Here is a 24,934-nt window from a genome sequence, read left to right on the forward strand (position 1 = left end):
GGAGGGGGGTACCCCTCATACATATATTGGAATTTTGAAGATTAAGGTAAAACTTTTACCTGAACCATATTTACCTTACCAACATAAGCTGATAAAGCCCCAGATAAATATCACCAAGACACTATTTGCAGCATGGGTGTGGCATGTGATATGCATATAAAAAATCGTTAATTTCACAAATATTTGAGTCCCAAAGAGTGTGCAAGGTGCAACAATTAAGTGCTTGATCGTTTGAAACCAACTCAGCAACTCTTAGGAGAAAGACATAGCACGGTGTTGCTGTAAACTTCACAGCCTAAAGTTCTATTTGGTCACACCGGGTTGCTAGGATGTAAACTGGCTCAACAGGACCTAACACCAACACCACCGGGTGTTCAACACTGTTGTTGGCACTAGGGATTTAGTAGCAAAAAAAAGTCTACCTTGTGGAGCTTACATTTCGGTCAAGAGAGTCAGATAATACACCATAATAAAATAATTAATAAAATCAATCAGCAGGCTGTACTGTCCATCAGCTTTTGGAGGGACTAGACAAAGCAAAGGAAGGCAAATAAAGAAGAGTTGCAAATCTCATAGGAGTTGTCATTTTGGAGAGTGATGGGACCTGAGCGAAGACCTAAAAGAGGGCGAGAGCGTGCCATGTGGAAGGTCTGAGAGTCTTGGGGGTGGCGCTGACCTGCTAAATTGAAGAAAAGCCCAGAGCGCAGCCGGAGTGAAGTGACAAGGGAGGAATAGGAGACCAGAGAGAAGGGGACTCACCCATAAGGGGACCCTACTCCATCACTTATCCACGTAAAGTGGGCACAAGGTATAGACAGGACTTAGTGATCGACTAAAGTTAAGCTGAGTCAAAGGAAAAGTTCAGTTTCTAATTTTAAACTACAAATGACGTTATGTAAGCAAACAAGTCTCACCTTCTCACCGGCTGTGCAATTTTGCTTCGAGGCAGGTTATTCCCATTTATTGCCAAAGAAGGTCTTGGAAGTGCACTGCGGCCCATGATCCCAGAAGCTGCCGTTTTGTTTGGGGTGGGGATTCCTGTGTTGGAATGTAGCTGTGAGCCATTGGATAAAGGCATGCTGGCGCTGCCTTGAATGGTTGGACTCACATAGGCTGTGGCTTTAAGAGGCTGCCGGACAGACACTGGGAAATGTCCCATGCTGTGAACTCTGTGTTGAAGCTGTCCTGGTGATGGAACTAGAAGGGAAAATGACATGCACATTATTAAATGGGATTTCTGTTCAGAAAAGCCATTATTTTGAGAGTATAACATGAAGGGGCTTCACAATTTCTCAGGAAAAAAAACCAGAATTGAAAAATCGTGGAATTTTCGCACAAATTATGAAACCTCTGTATCGACAGGCTTATGTTCTTGTTAGTTGTCTTTGAGTCATCCTCCAACTCCTGGACACGTACCAAGCACAACAAAATCAGGCAGCTGTGATCCCCAGGGTTTTCAGCCACTGGTCTTCAGAGGCAGAGCGTCAGGTCTTCCTGCTGGTCTTCGTCTGGAAGCTCTGCTAAAGCTTGCTCAGAGTCACAGCCACACACAAGCCTCAACTAATGGAGAAGCAGTGGCTATGGATGAGGTATTTTGGCTGCCGGGAATCAAACTTGGGACTCCCACATGGAGGATCAGGGCTCTACAACTGAGCCTCCACTGCTCCCCATAGTGAGTATTTCTACTAAAATCAAGTAAACTCTCACCCACAGCTATCCTAGGGAGCAGAGTAGAACTGGGATTCTAGAACTGTGTCTTTTATGGGTACAGAGAGCCTCATATTTCTCCCATGGAGCAGAGGGTGGGGTTGAACATCTGACCTTGCATTTAGCAGTCTACTATGCCACCAGGGCGACCTTTGTATTGGGCTGCTAAGTGCAAGGTCAGTCCTTTGAAACCACTAGCTGCTCCATGAGAGAAATAAGAAGCTCTCTTCTCCCATAAAAAGCTGGTCTCAGAAACCCATGGGGCAGTTCTGCCCTGTCCTATAGGGTCACTATGAGTCAGAATCCACTCAATGACAGTGAGTGAACGATGGTGAGAAAGAATCCCTGGTGGTGCACTGGTTAAGTGCTCAGCTGCTAACCCAAAGGCTAGCTGTTCAAACCCACCAAACACTCCACACACAAATTACAGCTTGGAAAACCTATGGGACAGTTTCACTGTCCTGCGGGGTCATTATTAGTTGGAAATGACATCGCTGAGTAAATATATTTAGAAGCCAATTATAAGCACCGCCTCTTTTCTTTTAGTAAATTCAATAATCTCTGAGCTATCACAAGATAAATTCTTCCTTGCTTGATTAGAAGAAATGAGGATTTTTACTTGTTGTTCTGGAGGTGGTTTTACAAAAAACATGAAAAGACCTAACAATTGTAATAATAGAAAGAAGGACAAAGAGGGTGACATCTCTAGGTTGGTATTGCTGGTTGTCATCCAGTGGATTCCGACTCGTGATCCCATGTGTGCACAGGAGATCTGCACTGTGGGCTTTCAGTGCCTTTCAGAAGGAGATTACCATGTCTGTCTTCTGAAACACCACTAGGTGGGGTTGAACTGCCAACCACTTAATTAGCAGTTCAGCACAAAATAATTTGCTCCACCCAGAAATTCCATTTTTTAAAAAATAATACTGCCCCTAGGGACAAAAAAGTTCATCAAAAATGCAATAGACATGTATATACTGTTGTTTACAAACTAGCTATGCTTTTGCTGCCCACTACTTAAATTCACTGTAAGTTAAAAATGAACATATCCTATTTCCTGAATCAATTCGACTGATTGAGTCTGATGAGCCATATATGCGAAACAAAAAGCAAAGAGAAACACGCACATTTCTATGCTTTTATTATTTTAACATCTTTGAAAATAGTTTCTCCAAAAATTAGTTCTGATCAAATGCACAGAAATGAATTCTATACATAGGGGTAGTTATATGTGTATAGTCTTCAGAAAGTTCAATGAAAAACTTTGGTCATATAACTGTCTGTCAGAGTTTTTTGTTCCTGTTTAGCTTTAGGATGGAGCACATTTCCATTGAGCTGATGACAATCATTGCCAAGATCCTACTCAACGGTGACATTTTTAAAATGGAAATTTGGCCTCCTGTAGACACGCCAAAACTTAATCTCCACAACCCAAACAGACACCATGAGCAGAAATGGGGGGGGGGGGTTGTAAAGCCCCCATCCCCAATGTAGAAACAAAGGAACATTATGTTGAACACATTGGAACCCTCTCATTACCAGGTAGAACATATGAAAAACCAATGATGGACCGTATGGTGAACGGAAAGAGAGAAGGCAAAAGCTACTTTCAAAGTACACCAAAATACAACCTCACTCGGGGAAATAAGATGTATGGACTTGTGGAAACTAGGACCAAAGTAATGATATGTCAAATTAAATGTGCTCTGTTCAAAGTAAAGATATGAAGAATAGGCCAATGTTTGAAACGGTCAACTAGAAAGAGAAGGTTCTGCAAAGAGAAAACATATTATTTTAATAAGTGAATAAAGTAATCATCATCAGTGTCTCTAATGCTATCCTTGAATAAAAGGAATTACATGTAATTTATTTTTATTACTTATTATTAACATTAGCAAAGGTGAAATAATGCTCAATTGTAATGTTAAAATACCAAAAAATAAGTTATAAAACATGAAGAATTTCTCTTAGTGTTTTCACAGTCAAAAGTAAATTTGGAAAGGCAAAATATTTTCAAAAGTATTAAAAATTACAAAAAATTAAAATAAAATGTATACTTACTACAAGACTGTGTTCTTGAAAGCCCATTTCCAGCTCCATGCAAACTGGAGTCGAAACTCTGACTGTTTCTCACGGCGACGGGAGAGCTAACGTTGCTACTGATGGTGGTTGTACTTGGCATTCGGGCAAGATTAGGCATACTTCTTCGGAGCTTATCTGGAGAAGTATTTTACCAAGTTAAAAAAATCACAAATTAAAAATAATCAAAGATTTTCTGCTAATCAAAACACTAGCCTCCAAAATTCAATAGAAAAATTAACTAAGTCATACTTTCCTTAACCATGACCAAAAAACCATGTGTTTTATCAACTATAATGAAATTAACCACCTGTATTGAAAAATACAATCAACAACTCCAGAAGAATTCCACCAAAAGTTACCGTATATACTCATGTATACTCCGAGTTTTTCAACACATCTTTAATGCAGTTTTTGTGGTAAAATTAGATGCCTCGGCTGATGTTCGGGTTGGCTTATACTCGAGTATATACGTGTTTTATAAAAAGAGGTATGGACTAATCAATTAGCTTTAACTTAAATTCAAACACCTATAAAACGGTATCAAACGAGGTTAGACTTCAGTTCAGTGCAGTCCTCACTCTCAGAGTCAATTTCCACTGGTATCTCCCTTGACGACAGAGCAGAACTGCTCCTCCAGGTTTCCGAGAGCAGCTAGTGATTGAACTGCTGACCGTGTGTGTAAGCAGCCCCGTGCATAATCCACTACGCTTCCAAGACTCCGAAAATAGAAATATTACATTATAGTGATTGATTTTTAAAAACTAGAAATGAAGATACATAGTAATTTAAGAGGAAATCAAACCAAGAACAATCAACATGTTTTCTTACTCTTTGTGCTAACTTACAAAAATAGGACAAATTAACTTGAGATTCCAACCTGAGGCGCTATAAAATGCTCTGAGATAATTACTCATCATATCCACATGGACATATCAACTATTTGGAAAGTTTTAACTGTCGACATGTATGCCACGAAGAGCTTTGTAGAAAATGAGAAGGGTTCCCTTTCTTTCTCACTGTAAGAACATCTCCTGCCACCAGAGGGCAGCAGAGAGTCATAAGGAACGCTCAATGTTCCTGAGATTTGAAATGACCCTCGGATGATCAAAAAATGACCAATAACAAAATCCAAATGATGGAGGGAAAGGTATCAAAACTTGAATTGTGAACATCCATTTTAGAGAAGGGTATGGAAGGTAGTGGGAACCCAGAATCCATCTGGAGAGTGCATATTTGGATTAAATATCTGGCAGATCCCCTCTGGCAACATTCTTGGGAACAGTCTTGCTATCAGAAAAAGATTATTGTAAACTTGATTATGGTGCATAGAAATACAATATGATACAATACCTGGTCAGTTGACCTCCCTTTTGGCCCATTCTGAATGCTCTAAGTTTAAGTATTTCTTACTTATGAATTTTCTCTCTGGCTTATTTTAATATTGCTGGAGGTCTTTTTTTCTTAGTTTAGTTTTGTATTGTTTCTGTTACATTCCCAGTTTTTGAAACACAGAAGGACAGGATGCACAGAGACAATAACTGATGTATTAGCTTATTGGGGATGTGGAGAGTGGGGATTGAGGGAAATTGGGGAGCCAATAATGAATACAGGAGGAGGGAGGGTACCCTAGAACTGATTGGCATGTGTATAATTGGTGACTGTGTTTCAGAGGACAGCACTGAAGCTGCAGCTTGGGGAGAGGGACACTTCTGATTGGAGCACACAGGAGAAACGAAGAAGGACGGAGAGGGAGGGAGCACAGCCTGTCTCCACAAGCCCTGAGGACGGTATTCCTGCCGAGCAGATAATGAACAGAGGGGACCAGAAGGCCAGCCCCACCACGGGACACGACATCCCTCACTGAACCATAGCGCTACAGGGAACAACACTGGAGGCACGGTGCGGGAATTGTGCCCAATCTGAATCCTTCACACTGGGATGAAACACTAAGAAACAGAGCAGCAAGGGGAGCAAAGTGATGAAATCCCCAGAGAAGACGAAAAATAGACTTTGAGGACAAAGCGTGGAACCCCATCAGACTCAACTGGAAAACACGCCTAAAGGTCAAAAACAGATCTGGAACTATTTATAGGCTTTTCCTTTTTTTACCATTGGCTTTCTTTTTGTTGTTGTTACTCTGTTTTTGATTTTTGTTGTCATTGTTGTTTTGTTGGTTTTGTCTTCCTTTGTTGTTTTGTTTGGCTTTGCCTAGTTTTTGCACTTATTAATGTCTCTGCATGTCTATCTAGATAAGATAGGCGGATACACAATTCAGAGAGGAAAACAACGGAACAGATGGTTCCAGAGGGACACGGGAGAAGGGGAGGTGGGAGAAAGGAAGGGTGGAGGTCAACCAACTCAGGGACAAGAGAATAACAAGTGAACTAAAATCAATAGAAAGAAGAGCATAGGATGCCTAGTGGGGCTTAATCAAGGGCAATGTAACAGCGAGGAATTACTAAACCTGAATGAAGGCCAAACATGATGGTGGGACAAGAGGAAAGTAAAAGGAAATAAAAGAAAGAACCAGGAGGCAAACGGCATTTACAAATATATTTTTATATAATGATAGGGAAATAGATCTATGTACTTATACCTATATGCTAAGAATTAAGGTAAGAGATGGACATTGGGTCTCAACTCAAGCACTCCGTCTACACAAGAACACTTGGTTCTAATAATCCAGCATTCTGTGATGCTCACCTTCCCGACACAAAGACAAAATAGGTACATAAGCAAATGTGAAGAAAGCTGATGGTGCCCGGCTATCAAAGGATATAGCATCTTGGGTCTTAAAGGCTTGAAAATAAACAAGGGGCCATCTAGCTGAGAAGCAACAAAGCCCACATGGAAGAAGCACACCAGCCAGTGTGATCATGAGGTGTCGATGGGATCAGGTATCAGGCATCTAAGACACAAAACAAAATCATACCAATGTGAAATGGGGGGGATGGGTAGGAGGGAGTGGGGTGGAGAGTGGAGACCCAAAGTCCATCTTTAGACAATTGGACATCCCCCTTACAGAAGGGTCACAGGGAAGAGATGAGCCAGTCAGGGTGCAGTGTAGCACCAATGAAACATACAATGTTCCTCTAGTTCTTTAATGCTTCCTTCCCCCCACTATCATGACCTCAATTCTACCTTACAAATTGGATTAGACTAGAACATGCACACTGCTACAGATAAGAGCCTGAAACACAGAGAATCCAGGCTAGATAAACCCCTCAGGGTCAATTATGAGAACAGAGAAACCAGGAGGATAAGGTGAAGGTGGGGAAGAAAGGGGAACTGATCACAAGAATTGACATATGACCCTCTCCCAGGGGTGAACAACAGAAAAGTGGGTGGAGGGTAGCAAAGGATGATGTAAGATATGAAAACAATAATAAAGGTTTCATAAGGGAGGGAGGGTGGGGGAAGGTGGGGGAAAATAAGGAGCTGACATAAAGGGTTCAAGTAGAAAGAAAATTCTTTGAAAATGATGATGGCAACATATGTACAAATGTGCGACACGATGGACGAATGTATGGATTGTGATAAGAGATGCAAGAGCCCCCAATAAAAGTATTTAATAAATAAATAAATATGTGAGTTTTATATCAATAAAACAATTGAGAGGGAAATTAAAACCAAAAACAAAACAACCAAATATAAATGATTATAATTTTACATGGATTTTTTCTCAATTTAAACCAAAATCTGAAGTACATAAATCATATCACTGAAGTTCACAGTCTTTTCTTTCAAGCTAAATCAGAAAATAAAAGTTATAATTGGATTCTAAGGCAAAATTGGCCGAGTGCAAAACAGCATCATTATTTTTACCCTCCAGAAACCGTGCCTCCGGTATGTAGCATCGTTCATGGACCTGTCTGGGGGAAGCTGCCTAACCCAGAATGTTGGGGATTTCCTTATGGTTCACTTCCTTTTCTACCGTAGACTCTAAGTCCTGTGTCAATTCTACCTCGTAAATATTTCTTTAATGAACCTTCCACCGCCACCTCATTAGAGGCTTCGTATGTATTACTTAAGAAAAAGCACACGCTTTCAATTTGTTTCCATGCACTCTCCTTTCCTTCCATTCACGTTCCATCAGCCAATTCCACTCTCTCTAGAGCACAGCAAACACCTCCTCAGGCTTTTGCTTAAGAGCCCCCAACCCTAATTGTCCCCCTTCGTATTCATCCAAAAGTCCAAAGTGCAGGGTTCGTCAAGACTTTATTTACCCTTGTGCACGGCTACGCCAGAGATCCAGCCCACTCTACAACCTTGGTGGGAAAATGAAGTTCCCAGATAGGTCCCTCCACTTGGATACACTTTACCACTTTTTGCAAATAACGAAAGAGCAAGAAAATGTTTTTGAATATATGATAACGGACACACACTATATAAGATAGTAGGCAATCGGATGGCACAAACATGCAGGCATTTGACTAGCTGACAGGCTGGTTTGAGCCCATGCAGACATTAGAATCAATTCATTGACAGCGAGAACAGCGCTGACTAGAGTTCAGCCACATCCCTTATATCCTCTTATACCTTCTTTTTTGTCTGAGGGGTTTCTCAAGATCTCATTTAGCTTTTCTACTATTCCTGTACATTTCTTTCTTATCACTAAAATCACTTCTGAACATCATAAAGTGGCTGGAAAACTGAGTTATCAATAAAACGCTAAATTAAATGCTTCCTAATTCTGTCAGCCCCTGAATTACTACATCCCTTTACATTATTGGCTATTGATAAGAACATAAAAGGGTGGTTCTTTTGGCATCAGAAAGGTACCGAGGTAGTGCAATAGTCAATCCACCAGCTGATCTACAGTGGAAAGAAATGGCAGTCCACTTCTGTAAAAATGTGCAGCCTGGGCACCTCTGCGGGCAGTAGTTCTGTCCGTCGTCGAGGGTGGCTATGAAACACTCTGACTCGTTGGCGACGGGGGTTTGGTATTTTGGGTTTCTCTGACATCAATACAAGAAAAAACATTTTCATGTACAGTCCACACGTACTAAAACCCATACAATGTTTCATTTCTAAGGTAAACAGATAAGAAAACTGAATTTAGAGAGTTTAAGTAAATTGTCCAAGTGATATTAACGATTTAATAATAAAACTGAGATTAGTATCAATGGCAATGCTTAAAGGCACTCCAAATAACAGTTAACACCCTTTGTTACAGAACACTGATGGTTCCTTCATCTTGTGTGCAATGTGAATGAAAGCACTTTTCAAAATGTTTATTTACCAATCTTTACCTTCTAATCCACGAGCTCTGGTGGCACTGTTGGCTGGGTGTGTGCCTGCTGACTGCACAGCTGGTCGCTCCAGCCTGGCAGTCACGCCACAGAAGAAAGAGGAGACTGCAGTCCCTATGCGTCAGCATGAGCTCATTGGCAGTGCTCTGGTGTTTTGGATAACATGTAGCCTTAGTCAAAAGGATGGGTTTAATATGCAAATAAAGCGCCAAGACAAAAGTCTGCCATGTGGAAATTCTAGTGTTATGGAAGATTTAAGCCCAAAGTCCTCTGATTCCAAAAGCAGCACATGTATAAAATACAACTTTGCCTTGGGAGCAGTAGTTGAAAAGCTTCAAACCAGAGTCACGTCTACACTTGAGTTGGGTACAGAGAGCTGCAGTCAAACAGTTTGTCCAGAGAAGTAGAGTCAGGCCCAGACACACACAAATCACTTCACTCCACAACTGCCTTCATGGCTCTAATACACAGTCACCTTCCTAATACTCATGTTCAATTAGGCCATGAGCACTGAAATAATTTAAAACTCAATTTCTCGAAAGCATGTAATTAGCATTAAACTTATCAGCAAGACCCTTACTTTACAGATAAAGAAACTGAAATCAGAAATGTTAAATGACCTTGTTGGGTCATAAGCTAGTTAAGAGGCAAAGCCACAAAACCACGAAATTGGTCATGCAGCAAGTTTGCATTACACTGATTTTAAAAATTAATTAATTTGTTTGTTTGTTTATTTATTTATATCATTTTATTGGGGGCTCAGGCAACTCTTATCATAATCCATCCATCCATCCATTGTGTCAAGCACATTTGTACATTTGTTGCCATCGTCATTCTCAAAACATTTGCTTTCTGCTTGAGCCCTTGGTATCAGCTCCTCATTTTTTCCCCTCCCTTCCAGCTTCCCCCTCCCTCTTGAACCCTTGATAATTTATAATTTTTATTATTTTTCATATCTTACACTGTCCAACGTCTCCCTTCACCCACTTTTCGGTTGTCCGTCCCCCAGGGAGGAGGTTATATGTAGATCCTTGTAATCGGTTCCCCCTTTCTACCCCACCTTCCCTGCACCCTCCCAGTATCGCAACTCTCACCACTGGTCCTGAAGGGGTCATCTGTCCTGGATTCCCTGTGTTTCCAGTTCCTATCTGTACCAGTGTACATCCTCTGATCTAGCCAGGCTTGCAAGGTAGAATTGGGATCATGATAGTGGGGGTGGGAAGGAAGCATTTAGGAACTAGAGGAAAGTTGTATGTTTCATTGTTGCTACATCGCACCCAGACTGGCTCGTCTCCTCCCCGAGACCCTTCTGTCCAGTGGCCTACAAATCGGCTTTGGATCTCCACTCTGCACTCACCCTCATTTATAATGATATGATTTTTTGTTCTTTGATGCCTGATACCTGATCCACCTCGTGACCACACAGACTGGTGTTGCCCTGATTTTTAAAACAAGTCTTTACCCATTCATATTTCAGCACAGTCAGTTTTACAAAGCTTCCGATTTGAAATGTGCTATTAAAAATAAAACCTTCCAGATGTAAATATCTAGGACACTATGTAGCTGGGAAGGGGGCTGAGAACCCCAGGTTATGTCAGGCTATCTGAAAATGAAGCACACCTGCATGTCACACAGTGTGATGCCCTAATAGCCATATCTACGTTAGAGTTTAAGGAACCAAAAGAAATACTATATTTCTGCATTCACAGATACAACAATTTATCTTCCAGGATCAAAAGGCTGCAGGAAACTAGATCAGTAAGCAAAAGGAAGCATGAAAATGAGTGTTCTCGTTATCTAAGAAACATCAAGATGTTATTGAGAAATCTGTAAGCATCTAGGGAATAACTCACTTGCTCACTGAACAAGCTAGCTTTCTCTTTTCAGTGCAGACAGGATTCTGATAACACCCGGCATTTGACATATTCAGCCTAAAGATTATAGCACCTGTCAGTAAAGATTCTGTAAAAGGTGGCCGTTTTTTACATCTGGTGAATTACTTCAAATATACTCCTTTCAAAGGCATGACCCCATGACATATTTTTAAAAATTTTAAGAGCCCTATTGCTTTTGTGTCTAGACAATATAAGGACCAGGGAAGCATTATATATACACATTTATAATTTATTCTCAGTTCTTAAAAACTTAATGAAGATTCAACAATCATATTTTTTAATGATTTTGATGACATAAAAATAATTGATAGATCAGTTTCAAAGTTAGCTTTCTAATTTCAAAGCTTTTTTTGAATAATATTCTGTGGTAACAAAAGGAAGCTCAGATATTTGAACTATGATTTTAAGATATAGTTTAAAAAGAGGGATAACCTTTACATTCCAGGTAATGTAACATTCATTGTGTCATTTCTTCCCCACCACCAGCCTAGACTGAGAGAATACGTGGTTCTGTGTGAAATTATACCTAAGCTTTTTAAGAGGTTGGCTGTGCCCACAAGTTCATTCCGACTGACAGTGATAGTGTACGCTGAAGTAGAGCCACTCCAGGGGATTCTTAGCTGCCAGCCTTGCAGAAGAGCCCCGGTAGTCCACTGGTTCAGACACAGACTGCTAAACAGAAGCTGAGTGCTTGTCCCAGTGGAGAAGGATGCGGCAATGCGCTTCTTTAAAGATGACTACCTGGGACATTCTGTAGGCAGGTCTACCCTGTCCTATAGGATTACTATGAGTCAAAATCTACTTTTTTTTCCCAAATTGCCTGGTCTTTTCTCCTCCAGGTTCGAGCCAAATACCTATAGGTTAGTAGCTAAGCAGCTAACCACTGCACCACCAGGGCTTCTAGATAATAAATTAGTCACTATGATATCCTTTAGCTACAACTATTTTCTTTTAAATTTAAAAATTAAAGAACTAAAACAACTCAGAGAAACAATGAATATAAAATTTTAAATATTCTCAAATGATTTCTTAAATAGCATGCTTGTTACAAATCCAGATGAGGAAAAGTAAACCCTAAAAACACAATAATAATTCAACCAACACTAATTGAATTTTTATTTGGCCTTCAATATTTTAAAATAGCTGATTTGATCATTCTGGGCTTACTTTCAAGGCATGGTGCTAATTACTAAACATTTTAACTGATTACATATGAATTATCTGTAAGTTTTTTGTTTTTTTCATATGATGTGGCTGATGCTTAGAATGAAAATACATCTAAGCTTACACTGCTACATAATCTATAACATGACATTTAATGTTGTCCTCTCTCTAGTTCTTAGAAGTCAAAAAACTAAACAGCTAGAAGTGGAAAAATATTGATGATGAGAAAACAGGAAAAATGAGCTGAGGAAGAATGCCACACACACACCACACTGATGATATACACTAGAATAAATCACCTTCCCACTCCCACCCCAACCATTAGCATCGCTGTCAGGACGGCTGCATTCTGTCACATGGATCTTGAAGGCAGCAGCATTTTGGTGGTCGGGTTCCCACCTTCCAAGCACAAGCTGTCAGTGGCGGCTTGCCTGTTACCATGATCCTGAGCAGGTTTCAATGAAGCTCCCAGGCTCCAGTGAACTAGGAAGAAAGACCTAGTGATCTGTTCCCAAAGGTCACTCAAGAAAAACTGATGACAGAAGCCCTATCTCCTTGCCCATAGGCTTCCCATGATTGAGGGTTGGCTGGCCAGCGGCTAACAACATAGAGAGTTTCATTCTAGATGTCAAGAAACTAGAGCAAGAGACATATCCCAAACTTCTAGTACATTTGAATATACACAGTCCCTTCTTTTCCAAACACTAGCATTTAAGGTAACCATTAGGAACAGGAAAGGGCAGTAACAAAGGAAGTGTTTCAGGAAAAGGGAGAAAAGACGCAACAGAGCTTTTGACTTCAGGGTGTTCCATCACCCACACTTCGAGGTGTACAATCCCGTACAAACTATGGGTGTATCAGCATTGGCATAGATTCTCCACATCTCTAACCCACTCTCAGTCAGCTACATCGTGATGGTTCCCTTGAAGCTGCACATCTCAAATGGTTCATTAATTATAAATTTAGACCAAACAAATAAAAGCTTGATGGGAATTTTAATAATCTGAGAAGTACTTGCCAAATTATTTAAATTGACCTTTAAACCACTTCTTGACACAAAAGCTCAAAATATACCGAGTGCCAAAAAGGCATATAACCTACCTCCATTTGCCCTATTTGGTTGCTGATCTGGAGTTTGGGCTTGAGATGAATAATACTGTTGCGGCTGGTAATTACTTGAAGGATAATACTGGGAATTTGAACTCCTTTTACAATCACGAATGCTAGAGAAAGTTTGTGAATGGGGAATTCCTCTTTGGAAAGGTGAGCATCTTGGAAGACGGGGTTGAGGTGGTGGTAAATGGTCAAATTCTTCCTCATCCTCCAGGCTGTATCGATCATATTCTTGATCACTACACAGACCCTTTTTTCCTGAATTCAGTGACCCACTGGAACTATATCTTGACACAGATGCTGAAGTAGAAGCGTAATCTTGCCTGAGACCTATAAAGAAAATTAAAAAATATTCTCTTTGAGTTATTTCTATATAGCTAAAATAAAAATATTTATTAATCACATATTTCAGGAAAATGTATACCAAACAAATTATTCAAATAGAGACCCATCATCTGAGTTTATTAAATCCCAAACTGGAAAATAAACATCTAGCTACCAAATGAATGTCTAATATTAGAAAACTCTGGTTTGCGAACTGATTTTCTCAAGTTCCTTGAAGATTAGGTATACCTGCTACAGCTCATATATGTACCAATTTCCTCAAATAACCTCCTTTCAGGTCTAGAGAGCTAGTCAAGAAAGCTCTTCAAGAAAGGTCAAGAGAGCTATTTCATCATCATTATAAATAGTTAGTTGTGAATTAGTTACTAGTAGAAGACCCTCAAGGAAGTAGGTTAGTATAGTGGCTGCAACTATGAGCTCAAATATAACCAACACTGTGAGGCTAGTGCAGGACCCCAGGCAGCCTATGCATCTGCTGTACACACAGTGTCACTTACAATGAGTTGGAACTGGCTCGAGGGCACCCAAGTAAATGAGTTAGACAATTAAAATAATCTTATCTCTGCCAAAGAATTCCTTCTACTTTCTATCGCTACCCCAACTTTCAAAGTCAAAGAACATTTCAAAACCTAGGATACAAGTATTTTCTAACAAGGTCAACTCTTTTTTATAGTTCACTTGATACTTTAATCTTCAATGATTTGGGTCATGATACATGGCAAATGTTTAAAAGTCAAACCGGGAAATTTTTACTTAATCCGCATAGCTAATGTCACAACTTTTTCCAAAAATAGTTTCTCTCTGACTTTTCTTTTCCTTTTCAAATTCCTTACAACTTGATTTCTGATACAGACATCCATTTTTTATTTTTAAGCCCTATATTTTTATTAAGAGGAGTTAACCTTTCCCTCAAATGTTATCTGATAAAATCCTACCTCAATCTTACAATGTTTCTCACAGTAGCCTTAATTCTAGGCCATTTCTTCTTATCTTGGTCTGAAAAGATAACTAAAACAAGCATAGCTCAGTCCATGACCTACATTTTATTGTGCCTTTTGACATAATTGACGCCCTTGAAGTATTGCACCCCCAGACCTGTTATAACTCCTTTGAAGAAGCAGTGATTTACTCTGACATTTCTGATTATCTACTCTTCCAGTTATTTTCCTTGAGAAGTTTAATCATGTGTTTTCTAATAGATGACTTTATTAAGATAACTACAACTCACATATAACTATAATATAGAAAAATTCTTTGTGCATTTTACAGTTTCCTCTAATGGAAATGCTCTACAAAAATAGAATATATCACAACATGATTCTGATACCAATACCATCCACTCTGTTATTCAGATTTCCCCAGTTTTACTCATGTATGTGCATCTGTATTAAGTTCTATCTGTACATGAAGGTTCTCACGCATGGGTTCATGTATACCCTAACACTGAAGAGTTTCAACACTTAAAAAAAAGTAAACAAACAAAACCCTCCTGTTGCCTTTCAGTAAGCCCATTGACTGCCTCCCATATCCACTAATTTTTCTTCCTCTTTAAAAAGGTAATCACTTAAAAAATGCTATATAAATAGAATTACATCACATAGCATTCTTCTTGGGATTCATTTATTTTCACACAGTACACTTTTGGGGCAATTCAACCAGGATGTTTATTAATATTACTTTCCTTTTTATTGCTGAGTAATATTCCATGGTATGGATACACTACAACTTGTTTAACCATTTACCTAGTAAGGGTATCTGGGTGGCTTACCGATAATGATCACTATAAAGAGTAGAGCTGCCTCCTTAAAACAGAATTGACCATAGTGATGGGGCTCAGGCTAAGCTTTGGGGATCTTCCTGTGCTGATGGGGTATGGCTAAAAGTGAGAAGAAATACCTGCAAACATCCAAATCATGGAATGTATTAAGAATTGAGTCTAAAATGGGTGCATAAGCAAATGTGGCGAAGAAAGCTGATGGTGCCCAGCTATCAAAAAGTATAGTGTCTGGGGTCTTAAAGGCTTGAAGGTAATCAAGCAGCCATCAAGCACAGAAGCAACAAAGCCCACATGGAAGAAGCACACCAGCCTATGCAACCACGAGGTGTCGAAGGGATCAGGTATAAGGCATCATCAGAACAAAAAAATCTTACCATAGTGAATGATGGAGGTAGTGCGGAGTGGAGACCCAAAGCCCATTAGTAGGCCACAGGAGATCCCCTTGCAGAGGGGTCTCGGGGAGGAGATGAGCCAGTCAGGGTGCGATGTAGCAACGATGAGAAATACAACTTTCCTCTAGTTCCTAAATGTTTCCTCCCCGCTCCCACTATCATGACACGAATTCTACCTTGCAAGTCTGGCTAGACCAGAGGATGTACACTGGTACAGATAGGAACTGGAAACACAGGGAATCCAGGGCGGATGAGCCCTACAGGACCAGTGGTCTGAGTGGTGAAACAGGGAGGGTAGAGGGAGAGTGGGTAAGAAAGAGGGAACCGATTACAAGGAACTATATGTGACCTCCTCCCTGGGGGATGGACAACAGAAAAGTGGGTGAAAGGAGATGTTGGACAGGGCAAGATATGACAAAATAACAATTTACAAATTATCAAGGGCTCATGAGGGAGGGGGGAGTGGGGAGGGAGGGGAAAAATGAAGATCTAATGCCGGGGGTTTAAGTGGAGAGGAAATGTTTTGAGAATGATGAGGGCAATGAATGTACAAATGCGCTTTACACAATTGATGTGTGTATGGATTGTGATAAGAGTTGTATGAGCCCCTAATAAAATGATTAAAAAAAAAAGGAATTGAGTCTAAAAAGGTGGAAGTTGTGGAAAATTAAATGGAACACATAAAGATCAAACTCTTAGACATTAGTAGGCTGAAATGGGCTGAGATTGGATATTTGGAATCAGACTATCATATGGTTTACTCTGTCAGAAATGACAAATTCAAGAGTAATATATCACATGCATAATCAAAAAGGATATTTCAAGATCTATCTTGAAGCACAGGGAGATTTGTGATAAGATAATAGCTATATGTCTACAAGGAAGTCCAGTTAATACAATGATTATTTAAATTTACATACTAACTACTAAAGCCACTATTGAAGAAATTTAAGAATTCTATCAACATCCTCTATCTGAAATTGACCAGACATGCAATTACTAGATTATGAATAAATCTTGGCAACTAGAACATGAAAGTAAGAAATAAAAAGTCAGGGACAATACTTGGAAAATTCAGGTTGGGTAATAGAAATGAAGCTGGAGATCACATCTTAATAATTGTAGAAGACAAATCTGTCATTGTGAAACATGTTTTTTTAACAATAAAAGCAGTAATAGTACAAATGGATCTCACCATTTGGAATATTTAGGAGTCAAAGTAACTCTATCTGGGGGAAGAGATCATTGAAAAACTCATAATAGCTGCTAAAATGAGAACAGGGGCATATATAGACTAGGCCATTAATTACTTATATGTAAGTTTGAGTTGAAGTTGAATTCAACAGCAGTTGCAGCAGTGCATTTACAGAGAGCTGCCAAAAATTGAAAGTCGGATTCAAAAGAGGAAATGGAATGAAGAAATAAATCATTGCTGACATCCATAGACTGAAAGCAGAAAGCATACTGGTAAAAAAAATGTTCGTGTGTTTTATTGAATATGCAAAGGCATTTTACTGTCTGCATCAAAGCACACTGATGGTTCCCAGAAGAACAAGCAAGTCTGTCTTGGAAGCAGTGAAGGTGGCAAAGCTTCATCTCAAGGATTTGGGGCGTGTTAGCAAGCTGGACCAGGTCCTGGAGAAGGACATCGTGCTTAGAAAAGCAGAAGACCAGAGAAAAAGAGGAAGACAGTAAGCAGAAAGATGGCCACCGTGGGTGTGTGAAGACGGTGCAGGACGGACTAAGGTCTCACTCTGTTGTATGCAGGGTTGCTACGACTGAACTAACTCAACAGCACCTAAAACAGTGACAAGAAATATTCATGGATGTGTTTCTACGCGAGCAAATTTTCTCTTGCTCTGGGATAAATGTCCAAGAGTGCAATTCCTGGGTAGCACAGACATTTTGTTTTCAGTTATTTTATTTAGTTTGGTTTCATTTTTTCCCACCAAAACTACTTAAACTGTTTCCTAGAATGACTGTACCAGCAATGTCTATACAAACAATGCATTTTGATCAGAGTAAATACTAATTTTATGACACTCAACAGGAAGGCGGAAATGATTGCTCTGTCTACAAGGTAAGCTCTTAGGAGATAAAGGATCCAATTGTTTTGCTCGTTCCTTAGGGAGAAAACCTGAACCACCTTTTCTACTTCATGTGGAAGTCTCATACTTTTCTAGCTTAAAAAGAACATACTTTCTTCTTGCAGACGAGCCATGATCTGAACATCAGTGAGGTCCTGTAACTTATATCCCATGGAAATGGAATCATCCTCCAGTTCTGAAGTACTCGGCTCACTGTCTATAGATGACTGGGGACTGAGGGGGGAGGCCCTCGAAGTGTAACCTGAAAAACAGAAATATCATTTAGTCTAAAGAACGAAATAACTTATATAAGTATATAAAGATCTGATATAAGTATATATGATTCACAAATAAACAGTCATTTTTATCATTTCATAACATCACAAAATTACTATTATATCACTATTGAAGGACAAAATAACAAACACATCTTCTCATGTTTAGTAACTTGGGAATATTAAAATAGGCATCCTATGAGTTAAGTACATAATCTAAGGGAGGGCAAGAGAGGTTATAATAATATATATTTGTGTACTCTCCATTAATTATAAGATGTGTCTCTGATAGCAATTGCTGCACATTTTAAAATTAAATTTTTAATCTGGTTCATTCACTAATAGGACCAGAAGATATACAAACAGTAGTTCTATAAATGGATAAGAATACCACACATAAAAGGCATACACACATAGAGAAATACATAATAAAATGATCATTTGGAGCAGTGGATTGTCAAAGAAGACTCACAGTCATCCATTACCATGAAAAAGAAAGGCTCGAGATAAGAAGGAAAGAACCATCTGGCAGGAAGCCACAGCGATGGAGCCGCGTCAACGCGGAGACAAATAATGTTGAGATATTCATTCTACAAAATCTCACTGTAATTACATGGCACGGGACTTATTCAAAAAATGACTAGAAAATAACCATATATGTACATATATTTATATTTGTATTTTATAAATATACACATATATGTGTGTATTTACAGACAATCTTGAATCATAATAAAACAAGTTAAATGATCTTTTGACATTTAATTTTAAAAGCCCATTAGGCACTTAAGAACATGTAACTACATAGATATTCTTTTGCCAGAGCAGTAGATCAATCATGTCTGAGTACAAATGGAGGTGCATCCCTTTTGTACGCAAAATGTACACAATCTCCATTACAAGAAGACTTCACGTAAACGGTTCTTTCAAATCTTTTATTATGACCTAATCCAGACACCATACTATCCCATAATTCAATGATATCAAACACTGGTGTAAAACTGCTACCACAACCAGTTTCAAAACATTTTCTTCCTCTTGTATTCTTTGATATCAGCTCCCCTTACCCCCCACCCCCCACCGTACATGCAGGAACCATTATTTATGCTATAGTCTCTACAGGTTTACCCATCCTGGGTTCATGTGCCAAAAAAACATACAAATATACTCATCAAGAGAGTCAAGAAGGCTGCCAACAATGAAAACATACAGGAGATGAACCCCAATATGAAACCAAAACCCACAGAAAAGATTAAAACCAGATCAAGCACAAAGTGTACCAAATGACAATGTTTTAACCACTCAAGTCAGATTTATTATTTTAATCTACTACAGTTGTCTCTCCAATACTCTCTGATACCCAGGTATTGCCATCCCTCAATCATGCTTACAAGGAAATCACCTATTCCCGGTGTTGATCCTGCAAAACTAAAGTTGAATGTTTAGGCTAGGATTAGTGCTGAGAATTACAGCAAGCAAGCAGCTGGTTAAGAAGATGAAATATTACCTGTTCTTTCAGGTGTTAGTATTGCTTTATTCGAGGTTTTAGAGAAGCTGGGAGTATTAGCGCCACTGTTATAAGGACTGAGTCTTGCAATAGGACTATAAGGAAAAGCCAGGGAGGCAGGTGAAGAGAGGAGAGTCCGCCATCGGCTAGCTGTCACAGAAGCAGACAATACAGCAGTTAGCTCTACAGAAGAGATACTGACTTGTCAGAGGGAGAAAGGGAAGGTTTGTTTTTTTTAAATGATAAGACAAAGCAAATTTTCATAGGACTTAAAAAATATGCATTTATATATGGATAAAATGTTAAAATATGCCATTTGTGAACTATGTATAACTCCACTAAGAAAACAATAAATAAAATAACACTGATTAAAAACCAATATACCTATAATGAAATGAAAATTTCCACATTAGAAATATTAGCTTTTTTCTATTCCAGATCAAAGATTTAAGTATTATAAAGGTTAGTTTCAAAAGAAACTCAGAGACATAATCTTTAGAAATGTGGGAAATGGTCTTATTTGTAGTCCCCTATATTTTCCTAAATTTTATTTCCCATCTGTTTAATATTAGAATGTATTGACCAAAGCTTTTAGTAAAAACAAGTTTTGGAATAGAGGAGAAAACACTTAAAACGACCATATCTTTCTGATTTTTGCTGAGTCTAAAAAGGATTTATGAGGAAATTGGACAAAATAATAGAAGAGTTTATACAACAAAATTTAACCATAGCTATTTTCTACAGAGGGTACTCAGATTATTGGTGATCTGCTAGAGATTTGTAGTTTGTAATGTTTCCCACATTTTCTACATTGAACATACATTATTTATTTAAGTTTAATAGGCAGGATTAGACACATTCATTAATTTGATACTATTTTGCTATCAAGGGAAGTGACGAAAAGGCACTGAACTTGCAGTGGTGTCAATGGTCTAATTCTTATATTGCCTTGCCTGTCCTAGTTAACTTACTGCTCTGTGTCAATTCTTGGGATCATGAAATAGACCCTAGATAGCAAAAACTTGAGTACACCACACTAAATATCATTTATAAATCACTGCGTCAAAATCCAGTTTTCTAAAAAGCAATCATTTTATCCATGTCCTAGCAACACGGGAGGGATAATAAAGTATTATATGTATATTAAAAGTATACTCTAAAATACAAATGTATATGAATGTATGTATATATGTGTATATCTATATATATATATATATGTGGGCTCCAAAACATTTGTGGAAAATGGAATTAAAAGATAATGTAATTTTCCATGAACTTTCTGAAATCCCTTGTGTGTGTAATATATATATATATGCTTATCAAATATGTAATTCATTATGTGAAACAGCTCTTCCCAATATAAGCCAGAGCACAGACAGGCAGAGAGGCACATCTGAAAGTCTCTTGCCTTCTAATATGTAAACTGAAACTCAAAATACACTGAAAAATGGGAATTAATGTGCAGCTGTTCTCACCTCTCAAATGACTATTGTTCACATATTTTCATTAAAAATTCTATATTAAAAACAAAACTATTAGTTGTTCTTTGTGACCAATAGCTTGCCTAACAGCTTGTTTTTTTTACCAGTTTGATCACTTGCCAGGCAAATCGCAGTGACGGCTGTTCGTACCCACAGATGCAGGCAACAGCAAATCACAAGTAAACAGCGTTCGTTATTCTGCACAGTAACTCCTGTGAATGGACCACTCAGGCACAATGACACAGTGATTGTGGCTATGACAGCAACAGCCAAGTGAGAACACAATTAGCACTTATTGCCTGAAAGAATGCTCTACATTATCCTTTAGTACTGAGACTTAAAAAGGAGGGGAATTATCAGAGAGGCGAGCTAACAAACAGTGATGCTGTGTTGGTGTCCAGATTTGCAGTGGAGGCGAGGAAGGCTGCGGACTGGGAAAGCAGTGGAAGAGGTCACATCCCGGCTATTCTTCAACAGGTAGCTAATGAATTTCAAGAATTTTGGTGTTTAACAGGAATGGTTTTAGCAGAGTCAGAAAACTAAAAAGAATTTGTCTTAAGGGGCAATTTTATCATTTTTAAGTAGTGAGTGTGACTTTTTTATAATTAATTTTTGTTGTTTTTGTTTAGCAAACATAAATTTCACAATTTCTCCATGTACAACTCAGTGACACTAATTACCCTGAAGCACTTGCTGGTGAAGATCAAAGATTGCAGCCTTCCGTGGGGATTACAATTCAATCTACAGAAGACCCAAACCCTCGCAGCTGGACCAGGAGGTAACATCGTGATGAATGGAGAAAAGACTAAAGTTGCCATTGGGTGCACAATCAAATGCTCCTGGATGCAGCAAGCAGGAGGACAAAGGACACATTGCATAGGGTGGGTCAGCTGCACGAGACCGCTTTACAGCGTTGAAAAGCAAGGATGTTACTTTGAGGACTAAGGTGCACCTGACCTAAGCCGTGATATTTTCTATGGAACAATCCTGATAGAAAGAAGTAGCATGCAGAACATGCACATGATCTATAGCATGTGAAAGTAGACCACCGAATAAGGTGTTTGCATCATGGGGCCAGTGAAGAATACTGAAAGTACCATGAACTACCAAAAAGCAAACAAATCTATCTTGGGGAAGCAGTGCAGTCTACAGTCCGCATGCTCCTTCAAAGCAAGTATCGGGAGACTGTATCTCATATACTTTGGACATGTTATCAGAAGAGACTAGTCCCCGGAAAAGGACATCATTCTTGGGAAACTCGAGGAGCAGGGAAAGGAGGAAGGGCCTCACCAGGATCAATGTACACAGCGGCTACACCAACGGGCTCACACATAGCAACTGTGACGACGGCACTACACTGGGCAGTGTTTCCTTCTGTTGTGCGTTGTGTTGCTATGAGTGGGAACCAACTAGTCATCACCTAACAAAAATGACAATGGCATTCCTTAACTTGTGTGACCATTCTCACGCTCTTTTTCTGAGCTGTCCTCCTCCATTCATATAAACTTACTGTCTTCAAGTTTCCTATCTAAACTTCGGACTTGTTCATTTCAATGTAATCCCCTATAGATATATTATAAAAGAGCAAATGTTCACAGTAGATATTCATCCACCCTCCGTGGCTCCAGAATGTCCGGGTTCCATAAGTATTTGAAATTCTGTTCTGCATGCTACGCCTTTCTATCAGGATTCTTCTATGTTCATTGACGACAGCCAGGTCACATTCAGTTCTTCTGGTTTCATGGCAAAACGGTCACGTGCTTCTGGAGGTAATTGGCCATAAATTAAATGTCTTCCTCTTATTCATGACTCTCCTTCCTCTCTTATTCCAGGCAAACTGAAACCAACTGGTGTACACCTTGGATGGCCACTTGTAAGCCTTTATAAACCCCAGGCATTAAGCAACAAACTAAGAGGTAGAACAGAAATACTAAGCCTGATATTAAGCCAATTAACTGTGACGTCTCATGAAACCCTGACACTTCAACCTCCAAACCAAGCAACCACAGCCTCTGAGATAGATGTTTGTCCGTAAGAAGCCTCAGCTGCTCCGTTCTCTTTCCCTTCCCTGTTGTCACATTATGATGGAAACGTATTCAAGAGGCTCAATGAAGATCAGTAAGAGCCTGAGAGAGGAGAAAGATAATTTTATCAAACGGCTGAGAAAATAACTGACAGAGAAATTGTAAACGAGAGTCCATTTCTCCTGCACTTTTCCCCTAAATTATATCCAGAAGGGGAAATCCAAAATGAAGCATCAAACCAGTTGCGTCAACCTATCCTGGCTCTTGATGACCGTATGTTTGTCACAGAACTGTGCTCCATAGAGTTTTCAATTACCAATTTTTCAGAAGTAGATCATTAGGTCATACACCTTAAACTTGGAGCGGACACAGACTATATATTTGTTCTTTTAATTCCAAGCCAGGAATATCAAGTTGTGCTCACCTATGATGGTACAGAGTTTAAATCACTTGTGTTTGAAAAAGGCTTCTTTCAGAAACACATTAAACTAAGCTGCTTCACGAATCTTCCTTTCCTCATGCTCTCTAGGCCCCTAGGGTTTTGCTGTTGTTTTCAGATGCCATTTAGTCCATTTTCAACACACAGAGACCCCATGTAACAGAGAGCTGCCCCTCGGGTTTCCTAGGCTCAATGTTTACAGAAGCAGACTGTCAAAGTTTTCTCCCACAGAGCTACGTGGGTGGAACGGAACCCCAAACCTTTCAAGTAAACGGTTATATACAGGACTCTATAGTCCTACAGCAACTAGACGATCAATTTTCTGTTAACGATTGTCCAGCCACTGAGACAGTCCTAACCAAGTCTGTTTTGTGCAATCAAAGTTATACTCTCAAACCAAAAAAGCCAAACTCACTGTCACTGAGTAGATTCCAACTCATAGCTACCTGATAGGGCAGAACTGTCCCTGTGGGTCTCAGAGACCGTAACTCCCACCCAGCATGCTCAGATCAGCAGAGAGCAAGAGAGAGGGGGCTGGGTCTTGTAGTGTCATTTATCTCTTTGCCCTCCAATCAAACTGGGACCTGATTAAACCCACATGTTCTTACTGGCTAAGTTGGCACAATAAACCTAACTATCACAACTACTTTGTGCTTATTCAAAATCCGTACTCGGATCAAGAGGCAGCTGTGTAAACAGAACAAGGACATACTGCAAGGTTTGAAATCAGGAAATGTGTGAGTCAGGGTTGCATCCTCTCCTTATATTTATTCAATCTGTATGCTGAGCAAATAGAGAAGCTGAATTATATGAAGAAGAATGTGGCAATAGTATTGGAGGAAAACTTATTAACAACCTGTCATATGTCTGCGGAGAGTGAGGAAGACTGGAAGCACTTGTTGATGAAGATCAAGGACTGCAGCCTTCAGTATGGATTATACCTCAGTGTAAAGAACACGAAAATCCTCACTACTGGACCAGTAGGTAGCACATGGTAAACAGAGGACAGATGGACATTGTCACATATTTTGTCTTGCTTGGAGCCACAAACCAAAGGCTGCATTGGATGGGTAAACCTGCTGCACAAGACTACTTTAGTGTTGAAAAGCAACTACATTACTGTGAGGACTAAGGTACACCTCACCCTGGAAGCCATGGTATTTTCAGTCGATTAATTTGCATGTGAAAGTTGGACACTGAATTAGGAAGACAAAAAAAGTCCAGGAAGAGCCTGTGTTGAAGACAAGACCTTTAGAAAAAGAGAGACCTCGGGTACATCAACAAAGACGACATGAATGCGGTCTTCCAAGGAGAACGCACAGAGGGAACAGAATGGTCCAAGAGGAAGGGAACAGGTAAGGGTAAGTGGAGGAAAAATCCATAGAAGAGACAGA

At 39.4% G+C, this 24,934-nt stretch overlaps 1 protein-coding gene across 2 annotated transcripts in view; it reads right to left on the minus strand.

Annotated features, from left to right (window-relative positions):
- Window positions 1-24,934, minus strand: part of SLAIN1 (SLAIN motif family member 1) — a 57,292-nt gene that overhangs the window by 3,839 nt on the left and 28,519 nt on the right. Inside the window, exons 2-6 of one of the 2 annotated variants that reach the window (XM_045283789.1) lie at window positions 19,597-19,746; window positions 17,927-18,076; window positions 13,202-13,543; window positions 3,769-3,924; window positions 915-1,197 (exon numbers count right to left, since the gene is read on the minus strand). In XM_045283789.1, coding sequence (XP_045139724.1) covers window positions 915-1,197; window positions 3,769-3,924; window positions 13,202-13,543; window positions 17,927-18,076; window positions 19,597-19,746 — 1,081 coding nt within the window. The remainder of the gene's footprint in view (window positions 1-914; window positions 1,198-3,768; window positions 3,925-13,201; window positions 13,544-17,926; window positions 18,077-19,596; window positions 19,747-24,934) is intronic. The other variant, XM_045283790.1, reaches the window with a different exon arrangement.

The sequence above is a fragment of the Echinops telfairi genome, unplaced genomic scaffold (assembly GCF_000313985.2).
Source record: "Echinops telfairi isolate 266 unplaced genomic scaffold, ASM31398v2 ScPeMD7_7467;HRSCAF=8505_0, whole genome shotgun sequence".
Lineage (NCBI taxonomy): Eukaryota > Metazoa > Chordata > Mammalia > Afrosoricida > Tenrecidae > Echinops > Echinops telfairi.